The sequence below is a fragment of the Coptis chinensis genome, chromosome 4, assembly GCF_015680905.1.
Source record: "Coptis chinensis isolate HL-2020 chromosome 4, ASM1568090v1, whole genome shotgun sequence".
Lineage (NCBI taxonomy): Eukaryota > Viridiplantae > Streptophyta > Magnoliopsida > Ranunculales > Ranunculaceae > Coptis > Coptis chinensis.
The window spans coordinates 9,856,631-9,868,938 of record NC_141459.1 but is presented as its reverse complement, the minus strand read 5'-3'; the positions used below and the strand labels follow the sequence as shown (position 1 = coordinate 9,868,938).

The 12,308-nt window shown below is 37.7% G+C and overlaps 2 protein-coding genes and 1 pseudogene across 3 annotated transcripts; 2 read left to right on the top strand and 1 right to left on the bottom strand.

Moving 5' to 3' along the window:
- Positions 1–118: 118 nt before the first annotated feature.
- Positions 119–1,545, top strand: LOC147501759 (senescence-specific cysteine protease SAG39-like). Its single transcript, XM_086606760.1, has 2 exons — positions 119–613; positions 748–1,545. Exons 1-2 carry the CDS (start codon positions 184–186, stop codon positions 1,338–1,340), a joined length of 1,023 nt encoding a protein of 340 aa, XP_086462886.1. The 5' UTR covers positions 119–183; the 3' UTR covers positions 1,341–1,545.
- Positions 1,546–2,053: 508 nt separating this feature from the next.
- Positions 2,054–9,827, bottom strand: LOC147501758 (putative mitochondrial adenine nucleotide transporter BTL3). 2 transcript variants are annotated; one of them, XM_086606759.1, is made up of 5 exons: positions 9,474–9,827; positions 5,124–5,306; positions 4,197–4,500; positions 3,328–3,795; positions 2,054–2,427 (listed from the first exon to the last, which is right to left on the bottom strand). In XM_086606759.1, exons 1-5 carry the CDS (start codon positions 9,683–9,685, stop codon positions 2,359–2,361), a joined length of 1,236 nt encoding a protein of 411 aa, XP_086462885.1. In that variant the 5' UTR covers positions 9,686–9,827; the 3' UTR covers positions 2,054–2,358. The 2 variants fall into 2 exon arrangements, with proteins under 2 accessions (XP_086462885.1, XP_086462884.1); XM_086606758.1 differs by lacking the exon at positions 9,474–9,827 and having other exon boundaries at positions 5,124–5,822.
- Positions 9,684–11,723, top strand: LOC147501757 (putative splicing factor 3A subunit 1 pseudogene; annotated as a pseudogene).
- Positions 11,724–12,308: the final 585 nt, after the last annotated feature.

The window sequence follows — 12,308 nt, the reverse complement described above, 5'->3', positions numbered from 1 at the left end:
GTGGTTCCCCCGGCACTCAACACTCAAGTGTGGAAGTCTCATTTTTGTATTTCAGTTAACAACACATACTTGAAATTTGTCTATATAAACAAGGACTAAGAATGTGCATACTCATTCAATTACTTCAATCCTAGAATTTTATAACTCTCAAAACTATAAGTCCAGATCTTCCAATAGTTAGTCATGGCATCTTCACTCAAATGGCAATGCATGAGTTTGGTGCTGGTCATTTTGGCTCTCTATACACCTCAAGCTATGTCGCGTAACCTCCAAGAACTATCTATGGAAGATAGGCATGAGCAATGGATGACCAATTACAGAAGAGTGTACAAGGACTCTGTCGAGAAAGAGATGCGCTTCCAGATATTCAAAACCAATGTCGAGTACATTGATACTTTCAACAAGGTTGGAAATCGTCCTTACGTGTTAAGTGTTAATGGTTTCGCCGACCAAACCAATGAAGAATTTATAGCATCTCGAAATGGATACAAGAAGTCCCCTGAACGAAAGTTTGGGACATCGTTCAGGTACGAAAATGTTACAGCAGTTCCATCTAGCATGGATTGGAGAAAGAAAGGCGCTGTTACACCTATCAAGGACCAAGGCCAATGCGGTAAGTGAAACATATTCCGATAAGAAGCTATAGTCTAATTTTAGTTGCTCTTGATTTTTAGCATACTTGGGTTATTAAAAAGACACCCACAATTTGTTGTTTGCTAATTGTTTTTTTTGGTTGTCAAAATACAGGAAGTTGTTGGGCATTCTCTACTGTAGCTTCTATGGAAGGTATAACCCAACTCTCAACAGGTAAATTGATATCTCTGTCTGAGCAAGAGTTAGTTGATTGCGACGTAAACGGTGAGGATCAAGGCTGTGAAGGTGGTCTCATGGATGACGCCTTTGATTTCATTGTAAAAAATCATGGTTTGGCTACTGAAGGTACCTACCCATACAAAGCTATTGATGGAACTTGCGATAAGAAGAAGGAAGCCTCCCATGCAGCCAATATCACTGGTCATGAAGATGTGCCAGCCAACGACGAGAAAGCTCTGTTAAAGGCAGTTGCGAACCAACCTATTGCCGTGGCTATTGATGCTAGTGGTTCAGCCTTCCAGTTCTATTCAAGTGGTGTATTCACTGGAGATTGTGGCACCCAACTGGACCATGGTGTGACCGCAGTTGGTTATGGTACCACTAGCGATGGTACTAAATATTGGTTGGTGAAGAACTCTTGGGGAACTACATGGGGTGAGAATGGATACATAAGAATGCAACGTGATATTGGCGCTGCAGAGGGTATCTGCGGTATTGCCATGATGGCATCCTACCCAACTTCATAGTAAGAAATCCTTGAGAATATGGATCAAATTCCGTGGTTGTGATTTGAGCTTTATGTTTACATTGTAACTACTGTATTTTAAGTAATTAAGGTGTGTCCGTGTAAAGTAATATTTATGTATGTAAATGCCTCTATTATTACGCAATGTACAGTGTACTAGTCCTTTTTTTTACGGAAATGGAGATGCGCGTTTATTCTGATATAAATATTTATGTATGTAAATGTCTCTATTATTACGCAATGTACACTGTACTAGTCCTTTTTGTACCAAAATGGAGATGCGCGTTTATTCTGATATACACTTCGTAATGTATTTTGAAGAAGAATTTGTTTTGGTCAATCTATATAAGTCCATTTTGGCTTGATTTCGAAAGGTTATTATGTTTAAGGACTGAAAGTTGTGCAGGATTATTGTTGGTAGTATACATCTCGAAGTTAAGCTTTCCTTCCACATCATACGATCAGTATGAAATAATTTTCAAAAGAGGGATTTGCAAATTGCGAACCGAATTTAACATGCTCTTCAACTGACGAGAAAGGGAATTTTGAAGTCAAAAAAATCATTTTCGATATTTTTTTGTGTTTTTGAAGTAGTAGGCCAAATAAAGCGTGAATTCATCTATACAGCGTTGAATCAGCTCCGACAAATGTTTAGAATTATTAATTAGCCTGAATTATAACCAATTTGATATAAAACACTATGAACACAGGTTGTTTCTCATCCCGACTGTTTTGCTTCAAAGAAATCGCTGAATCTCAAACTTCAGCATTCACTGCTGACATTTTCTTTTTTCTGACATCTGTATGACACGGTTCAGAACTAATGGATCTATATGGAAGATATCCAAGTGAATCAATTTTATGCATCCCGAATACATTGGTAAAATACCTTACAAAAGGCTGGGCGACAACTTACAGCCAAGTAACAGACACTCAAACCGAATCTCAAAAATACAGTCAAAATCCTCCAAAATTTATCTCAAAGAGGCTCCTTTGTCAGTAAGATCCTAATCATGTTTTCACTCGACTTTAAAAACTATCTTCATGAACTCGTACACAAAGTAACTTATACCAGCAGAAGGCAGAACCTGTTAAAGCCAAGAGAAAGAAAACAAGATTAAAACACGACCAAAATTCACCTCATCAAACTCAGATTGCATAAGGCACGAAATTTCGCAATACTATACAGCAGATGAAGATTTCCCAATCAAATAAAAAATGATATAGCAAGGAAGTATTGCTCGCAAACTCAATGAGTACCCCATGGGCATGAAATTTGTATACCAAACAGTTTAAGAACATGCTGTCAACCCAGGAACTTTGCCACTGCAGTACCATAAAAAGGAACATCTTATTGAGTTCTTGAAACTAGGAACCTGGTTGATGTGATAAATGGTAGTTCCTTGTCTTTTGTGGCATGCATTTATCAGGCACCACAAACCTCTAATACAGATAAGATAAGTCTTCTCATAATATACAAAATCATTAGACCAGATTCCCCTAAATTTCATATGGTGTAAACAATACTACACAAAGGCCAACATATCCATAACCTCTATCAGAGAATTCCTCTCTGCAGCATTAAGTTTACTTTATTTTAATCGTAAAAGGACTGCCATAAAGAGGCATGAAGGAATCTAACCAATTGAAGAGAATGCTCTAACACCACTTGAAGGACTCTAACTAGTTACTCAACAGTCTACACTCTACATGTAGAAGAATCTTGCATCAAATAAAAATGTGTCCTTGTAAAACGTTCAAGACCATCGAAAGACAGGATTTTCCTTTTATCTAACACAACAAATCATATCTTAGGCTCTTAGGCTCTTAGCAATTGATCAAATTAGCGTTAGAAAGTATTCCTACCCAACTTAAGAGGAAAAGTGAACACCACCATCACCAGTCAATTCAGATGTGTTCGTACTTTCTAAAGAAGCCTTCAACAAAACAATTAGATAATAAATAATCCTGAGATCATGTTTACATACCTGTAATAAACTGGGAATGAGGCCTGCATACAGCGCAGGCACACCCCCTTGTTCTACAATCTTGACAAAAGTCGCTAGGGCGCTCAACTTTGTGGCTGGGTCTTGCAGTTGAAGCCTTCTCCTCACAACCTCGAATGGGTAGGTGGTAGCTTCTGCACAGGCGCCAGCAATAGCCCCATACAATAAGGTTTTAACGGGCCCCAGTTCCAGTTGGTCCAGAGCATTCAGTTCTTTTCCATGTTGGCTCATGTGCTTAATCCTTTTCTTCCCTTCTGGTGAATGGAGATATGCTGACTTCAGTATATCATACACTCCATAAAAAACTGCACCTGAGGGTGCCATGCTTATAATAGAGGGTACTAAACCCTTGTAAAGTGAAAAGAATCCTTCAGTTTGAATCATATGACGAAAAGCACCAATAACACCACCTAGGGATTCCCCACCAGGTGCCACAATCTTTGTTCGGATCTGAATATTCAGCAGTAACACAAAGATGTTCAGCTTAATAAGCACCAAAGTCAAACTCAAAGACACACACATATACAGGCAGTCAATAACAAGAATCTCATATATCTGAAATTAAAAAAATCAAGAAAACATTTTATGCAAGGAGGTCTACATGCAACACAAAGAAGAGAAAAAAAATTAAAAAGGAGATAGGTCATATAAAAATATGAAAACCTAGTAGCACAACTTTCTACCTACACACACACACAAGAAGAGAATGTTCTAAATATTGACAATGGTAATGGTCAATCACGCTTCAAACTTGTTAAACACAATACACCAACGCATTTTCATCCCATTCTCTTAAGTCAGAAAACACACACGCACACACACATACACAGAGAGAGAAAGAGGTTGCATACCGTATCCATTGGCAAGCATAGTATAGTAGCAGTAATGCCAGCAGCAGCACCGGCAAGAAACCTCTCAAAATTTGTTGTTTCTTCACCTCTTGACATTTTGAGCAACTGTTTTCTATATGTATCATAAGCACAGAAATTCACAGCCTTAAATGGTGCTGTACGAAGAATGTTCAAAAAATTTCCCTTCCAGAAACCTTTCAAACCTTGAGTGGTTGCGATACTTTGCACGAGCTCAAACAAATTCCTCTGTTCACCACGAACTATATATTCCAGCTTTAGTCTCTCAAGTGGAGCAACGCAAGTTCTGATTATATATTTTTAACACAAGATGTAAGGCAGAGATCCAAATTTAAGTATTAAAGGCTGAACGAAATTTGAAAAATAAAATACAAGTCACATGCTATAATAATGGCACAAGATGATTGAGAGGGAGTTATTCCCGAAAACTACAAGAATGACTAAACCTGAACACCATCTACACCAAAAAAAAAAAGGTCACTATTTTATCCCAACAGTATAGTTTTCCTCTATTTTATCAATTGCACTAGTTCTCAGTTTCTCATTTGTTAAAAGAAGAAACTATTTTTGGGGATTCAAAGTACTAGGGAGAAAAAAAACACCCTGAATCTTAATTGGCCTACTTAACGGCTCTTAATGCTAAGAAGTCTTCATCCTAATAGTGAAAGTTTCGTGGATCATCATTATCCATTCTTTTCCCCTTCAACCTCAAAGATTATCAATCCTAACTTTCTAAGCCTATTGTGAATATTACATGAACACTTGTAAACATACCCCAAGGACTTTGACACTTGTTTACACATAGTGCATTTTATCTCCACTTCCTAAAACACATAAATTATACATACAATGCACACCTACGGAAACATTCATGAACAAAAATAAACTATAGTTGGCATAAAAATGAACCTGGAAATCATAGCAGCAACTGCGCCGGACCAGAGATGTTTAGTAGTGTTCATTGCACCTTGTCTTCTAGAACCAACTTTCTTTTCCACTTTCCTCTCTTCAAATCCCACCACCACTTCCTCCTCCGACCCCTTCTCTCCATTTGATTCCTGAACTAGTTCTTCACCCCGCTTTATCGATAAACTAACCGACAAAAACCCATGACTAATTACTCTTAAACCCTTTTCTTTATACTTAAACCCTCTAAAAACAACTAGTTTCTTTAAGTCAATAGAACAAGATGAAAATTCACTATTTCTACGCAAAATTAGAGAAGGAAATGAACAAGGAGAGTTTGATTCTAAAAATAATCCACCAGTATTGAAAATAGGATTCTCATGTGTTTCATTAACAATTGATGAGTCTTTAAACCATACATCTAAACCTGGCATTGTAGAATTTGAATGAATGTGAAATTTGAAAAATTGGATTTCTAGGGTTTTAAAATGGGAATGAGAATGAAGTTTATCGGAATAATGAAGATTGAAGAATACGAGAGAATATCGGAATAATAACAAGATTTATCGGAATAGAATAATGGAATATGAATATGTTCTGCTTTGTATCCATCAACCTAACTTCTCCACTTTCTTCTTTATTTTCGAATATATGTAAGTGAGTCACCAAATTCTGTTTGATAGTTGTAGAAATGGCGCGTGCTATGGACACGTTTTGTTTTTTGGTTGGTGTCAAATTGGATTGCGGGAATTTCATTTGGGCTTACAATCCAACATACTTTATTTGAACAGTGATTGCGGCCCAATAATAATTTCACCGTAAGTCCACCTTAATTTTTAATTTTACCGCAAGTCCGAAACGTTTTCGATAACTGACCCGAACCAAACCGTTAAGAAACGGTTTGGGTTTTGGTAATTTAGTTTGCCCTCCACCGAACCGATAAGATGAGATTTTAGTAATATTTATGATTAGTTTTGTATGTGTTTATCAATTGTGTGGTTGAAATTAATCAATTTAATTAATGATTTAAATGATTTTTATAGTTTTTTTTTTTGGTTTGGTAAGCTTGTTTTAAATGAGATTTAGCAAAATTTTCTCTTTTTTATTAAAAATAAACCCATCTTTGGCGGGGTTCGAGCCCCAAACCTCCAAATATCATCACCCATTTTTTTTTTTTAATTTTTATAGTTTTCAGGTTAGTACGGTTTCGGTTTGCAATATATCTTATCGGTTTGGTTCGGTTCAGTTTTGTATGAAATATAATATTATTGGTTCGGTTTTGGGTTTCCAATTTTCTTATCGGTTTGGATTATAATTTTTCATAATCAAACCGATCCATTGACAACCACCAAAATATCGCCGATATATCTCAATTTTTGAGATACCCGATATGGATATATTGTGATACATTGGATGGATATATTGACACATTTTGTATATGATATATCGATATATATCAACTATTATTGACTCTGACCAATCTTTGACCGATTTTTATTAATATATAAACTATATTTCTAGTATAATTGGTGATATTTTTGATATTTTTCAATATATCAACATACAAAACAAAATTTTAATCAATCAACAAAATGATATATATCGGTTTTGGGGGTTCGATATATCGCCCTGTATCAAAATATTTGGCCTTTCCTATGAGAGGAAAGAGTCCTATGTGGTGTCTATATAGAGCTAACAAGTTGGTGCTTACATTATGCTATTATAATCTGTACTTTCAAATTTCCAAAACCACGCTTTTGATTTTTCAAACCACGCTCGCTAAACTAAAACAAGTGATCAAAGATATATCTAACTTAACCATCCAGATCAAATTGCTACTGATATAAAATCCAATCTTAGTTGTTTTTTTTTTAAAAAAAAAAATCACAAATTTTGAACCCACAAATAAATGAATTGAGGAAAGGATACCTCAATTGGAAGATATAAAAAGAAGATATAATTATTAGATTGACGCCAAAAATCAGTTTCTCGGATTTTTTTTTCAATCTCCCATTGGTGAGATGCTACTGTGGATTCCAAAGTAACAGAAAGAGGGAGAAGAAGATCACTTTGAGTTGAGCTTGTATAACCTACTCCTCATCTCATCTTTTATAAGCAACTCTCACATTTGGGGCTATTTGTTTTTTTGGGTTAAGTTATAATAGGGTCTTATAAGACCATGTGTTATAAGAGGGTCTTATAAGATGGTCTTATAAAGTGATTTGTTTTTCATTTTAAGTTCTTCCTATAAGCACTTGTAAAAATAGAAAAAACAAATACATGACATCTTATAGATGTTTATTTGACAAATATAACCCTACTTTACATCACATTTAACTTGAATAGATTAATTTGAAACAAACGTATAGTTTGATTTTCGGTTTCAAATCAATTTTGATAATTAGAATATCGATTTTAAAAAACTATCTTAATTGGCGGTGGTGGTGGTAGTAGTGGAGGTGATGATATTGGTTTTAATAGCGCGGTGGTGGTAGTAGTAGAAGTGGTGGATGTCTTAATAGCACGGTGGTGGTGGTGGTAGTGGTAGTGGAGGTGATAATATTGGTCTTAATAACACGGTCGTAGTGATGGTGGTGGTGGTGGTGGTGGTGGTAGTGGAAGTGGTGGTGATTTTAATAGCACGGTGGTGGTGGTGGTGATAGTCTTAATAGTACGATAGTAGTGGTGGTGGAGGTGATGATGGTGGTGGTAGTGGTGGTGGTGATGGTGGTGGTGGTAGTGGCGGCAGTGGTGGTGGTAGTGGTTTTAATAGTTTGGTGGTGGTGGTGGTAGCTCGTGGTGGCTAGGGCAATTAAGTTATTTGGAGAATAAGATAATGAAAAGGGAGAAGAGATAAATGAGGCTAGGGGTATATGGATGGGGGTGTTTGAGTCATTTTTCAAGTTATAAGACTTATATAATTTAAGTAGATCCAATTTTGGTACTTATATAATTAGAGCCTCTTATAAGACATTTCTAGTAGAATGCCTCTTATAAGAGGCAAAAAACAAACCAAAAAAATGTCTAAAATCACTAGGCCACATCTTATAAGAGGTTATAAGACCTCAAGGTCTTATAAGAGGCAAAAACAAATAGCCCCCTCCTCTCAATCTCATTTTCTGACAAGTACCAAGTACTCCTAATTTTGCAGTAACCTCAAAAATAGTATTTGTTGTATGTGAGGGGTTCTAGGGACATATTTTATCTTGACACATAAACAAACTCAAAATCGTTAGGGCATTTATAAGTTTCGGATTAAGCTAATATTTTGTAAATATGATCTCCTAACTATTCTAAACATTGTCATAAATAATAAAAAAAATCAAAAAATTTATAAACTTGCCAAATATAGTATATCAAAAATGGTGAAAATGAACGGTCTACAATTAGCCAAATTTTGTAAATTGTTAACTACATTTGACAAGTTTGATTTTTTTTGATTTTTTTATTATTTGTGAATGTTTAGAATAGTTATGAGATCATATCTTCAAAAAATTATCCTAATCCAAAACTTATAAATGCCCTAACGATTTTGAGTTTGTTTACGTGTCAAGATAAAATATGTCTCTAGAACCTCTCCCTTGTTTTATTTGTGAAACAATACGTTAATGCAAATATTTAATAAGGTAATATATTTAATGATTATATTAAATTATTTAATAATTAATTATATGAGGCGCTCTAGACACATTCTCAAAGTGGGAGCTTTTCGAGTTTTACGCTTTCAGCTCTCTCGCTTTCGCTCCCACTCAACGATCTGCGCTTTCGCTCCCACTCAACGATTTGGTGACTAAAGATAGACGTAGGCTTGGCAGTGCTATTTATTTTCTTCTTTCACAGTTTTACTTTTATATTTAGTGTAAATGTGTAATAAGAGTTGGCATGGTGCTCTAATGAACTGATAATTAGGTGGGATAAAGAATAAGTACAGAACTAACAGAATTACAGTTACACAATGGCGTATTTTACTTAAACATTTAGAAATAGAAAATAAATGACCGAAAATTGCGCACGGAGCACACACATTTACACTAGGTTTATTGAACCCGAATCCGATCATGTCCAACGGGACCTTACACCGGGACTTAGACTGTTGGACATAAGTGAGTCTTGTTCAAGTCCGGCCTGTTAACCCTAGTATCTAGATTCTGATTGTCACACTTTCCTTTTCCGAAACTCATTCTAATTCGGTTCTGTTTCTAAATTGGTACCCAAGTTCTACTGAAAAAGGAAATTACTCTCTCGCGCATCAGGTTTATATATATATCATGGTCTCATGGACAACAATTTCTACGCGCAAATCAATTAGCTAAGGGAGGCGACGAAGGAAAAAGGTTACGTTTCTTCACTTACCTCAAACAATTTGTTGTTGAGGCTAGTCCAGTAGAAGCAGCAGTAATGTTAACCACAATGCAACTATTTCCCCTTCCAGCACCTCCACTAGATGGAATTTTTGCTGTCTCCCACGGAGTCACCGGGAACTCTAAACCACATGGAAAGGGTCCTATTCCAACCGTTGCTACACACACGAGAAGTATCGGTATGATACACCCTCCTCTTGACATGAGATCAATTGTTGACAAGACAGCACACTTCGTTGCGACGCATGGCCCTGACTTTGAGAAAAGAGTTATGGTTAATAATGAAGGGAAGCCCAAGTTTAGTTTCTTAAAATGGTCGGACCCATATCATGCCTACTACCAACATCGCCTTACTGAACTGCGTTTCGAGGTTGTGCATCCCTCTCCTTCGCACCCGGAAGAGTCAGTAGTCAGTGCCGCTGCTTCATGCACTACCGACGGCAACGAAACTGTTGCAGACGTTGATGCAACCTTGGCGGGCCCGTCTGCACGTTTTGGACTTGTTCGTAGAGCGCTTGAACCTCCAGAGTGTGAACAGTATACCGTTCGGCATCCAGAAGGTATCACTGGTGAAGAATTGGATATTATAAAGCTTACTGCACAATTTGTAGCTCGAAACGGGAAGTCTTTCTTGACAGGATTGGCAATTAGAGAGATTAACAAACCCCACTTCCAATTTCTGAAGCCAACCAATAGCAAGTATTTGCCCTTTACTAAATATTCTGATGTGTATTCGAAAGTTTTGATGCCTCCCATGGGGTTGATTGATAAGTTGAGAAGTGTGGCTGATTTGGCAACTGTTCTTGAACATTGCTTGCACCGTCTTGATTGGGAACGATGTCAAGAACAGGATAAACAGAAAGCTGAAGTTGAAATTCAGCAGGAACGAGTGCAGATGGCTTTGATTGATTGGCATGACTTTTATGTGGTGGAGACAATAGAGTTTACAGATGATGAGGACGCGGAGCTTCCACCGTCGATGACGTTGGCAGAGGTTATGAGTTGGAGTAACATCTCCGCTATGGAAGATCAGCCAGAGGTTGTTGAGCGTGGAAACGAAGCAGGTATGGAGATAGATGAGGAAGAGGTGCATCTTGTTGAGGAGGGAATGAAAGCTGCCTGTCTTGAAGAGACCGTTTGGAATATGAGTGAGAGAAAGGCTGCAGCACCCGGGCAGCCAGAACCCCCAATGAGAATAGTTAAGAGCTGGAAAAGGCCAGAAGACAGGATCTCTGCACAAAGAAATCCAACAAAATTTGTTGCCTCCCCAATTACAGGGGAGCTGATTCCTATCAACGAGATGGCAGAGCACATGAGGATTTCTCTCATTGATCCTAAGTTCAAAGAGCAAAAAGACAGAAAGATGGCTGAGATTAGGGAAACAACACTTGCCCATGATGACGAGATGGTTAGTAACATTGTGGGGCTTGCTCGAACACGTCCAGATATATTTGGTACTACAGAAGAAGAAGTTTCCAATGCTGTCAAGGAAGTGATTGAAAAGAAGAAAGATGAGCACCCAACGCAGGTTATATGGGACGGTCCTACAGGAAGCACTCGCATAACTGCAAACCAGGCAATGTTTCGGAATGTTTCTGAGGAGGAGCACACTGATGCTGCTAATAGTAAGACGAGGACTATACCTTGGGTTTCTGCCCCTCCAAGACCTGATCTGGCTTCCGTACACCCTCTGCCTCCACCACTCCCTCCATTAGCTTTTATGAATCTTCCAGATAGGCCTCTACCAACCTCACCTGGATCCCACTTCACACGTCTTGGAGGTTCTCGATCTTTCACCCCTCTCCTTATCCCTCCACATGTCTACGTGATTCCACCGCCTCCCTTGCCTCAAGGAATGCCTCCACCGCCTCCCAAGGAAGCTCCTCCTCCACTGCCAGATGAACCAGAGTCAAAGCGGCAGAGGATTGATTTTTCCCTTATGTCAGAAGAACAGTTCTTGGCTCAGAATCAGGGACGTATTAGGATTACTATAAATGTTCCCAACATAGACGAAGGAAACTTGAAAGGGCAACATCTGGAGATTGTTGTAGATGACTTGTCTGAGACAGTTAGCAGCCTAAAGGAAAAGATTGCTGGAGAGGTTCAGCTTCCTGCCAACAAACAGAAACTCAGCGGACGGGCTGGTTTTCTCAAGGACAATATGTCACTTGCATATTACAACATTGGAGATGAAGAAACACTCACACTTGCTCTGAGAGAACGTGGTGGAAGAAAGAGATGAATTGTTTTTTTTGTAACAAGCTGATGCAGGTTGCATCACGTCAACCCATATACCATTCTGGCACCCCTAATCGTCCCATTGTTATTAGGGTTGGTAATCATTTGCTTCTAGTTTAATAGAACCATTTCGGGAGGTTCTTTTCTGTTTAAAAGTTATAATTGGCATAGGATTTCAATGTTATTTTGCACATCTTATTGTAACCAAGAGCTTGTAGTCACTAGTCACAAACCAACTTGGTTGTTTACTGTGTGATGTGAGATAAAACTACCGTGTTTTAGAGCGTACAACACTACTTGCAATTTTCTTTGCTTGTAGCTTGATCTCATCTTAATCTAATGAAACATCGACATCCCATGGATAAGTACTTTGTATGAATGTTATGCTTGGACGACAGTTGCTTGCAAATTATTTTACTAGCGTAGTACATGCGTGGTAGACAAGTATTGTTTTTCATATGCAATAAAACAAATGAACTCATTCACATGAGTGCTTTTTCTCTTTTTTCCAATAATCGAATCGCATGAGTTTAGATTTGGCCTGAATAGAGAGGATTTGAGAGGAGTTGGTAGTTAGTGTGAAAGTTTA

Excerpts from the sequence above, each read along its gene's own strand:
- LOC147501759 (XM_086606760.1), top strand. The coding sequence starts at position 184 with ATGGCATCTTCACTCAAATGGCAATGCATGAGTTTGGTGCTGGTCATT. Across the intron at positions 614-747 it reads CAAGGACCAAGGCCAATGCG|GAAGTTGTTGGGCATTCTCT; the intron begins GTAAGTGAAACA and ends GTCAAAATACAG.
- LOC147501758 (XM_086606758.1), bottom strand. The coding sequence starts at position 5,554 with ATGCCAGGTTTAGATGTATGGTTTAAAGACTCATCAATTGTTAATGAA. Across the intron at positions 4,501-5,123 it reads GTTGCTGCTATGATTTCCAG|AACTTGCGTTGCTCCACTTG; the intron begins GTTCATTTTTAT and ends ATATATAATCAG. Across the intron at positions 2,428-3,327 it reads TCATTCCCAGTTTATTACAG|GTTCTGCCTTCTGCTGGTAT; the intron begins GTATGTAAACAT and ends TGGCTTTAACAG.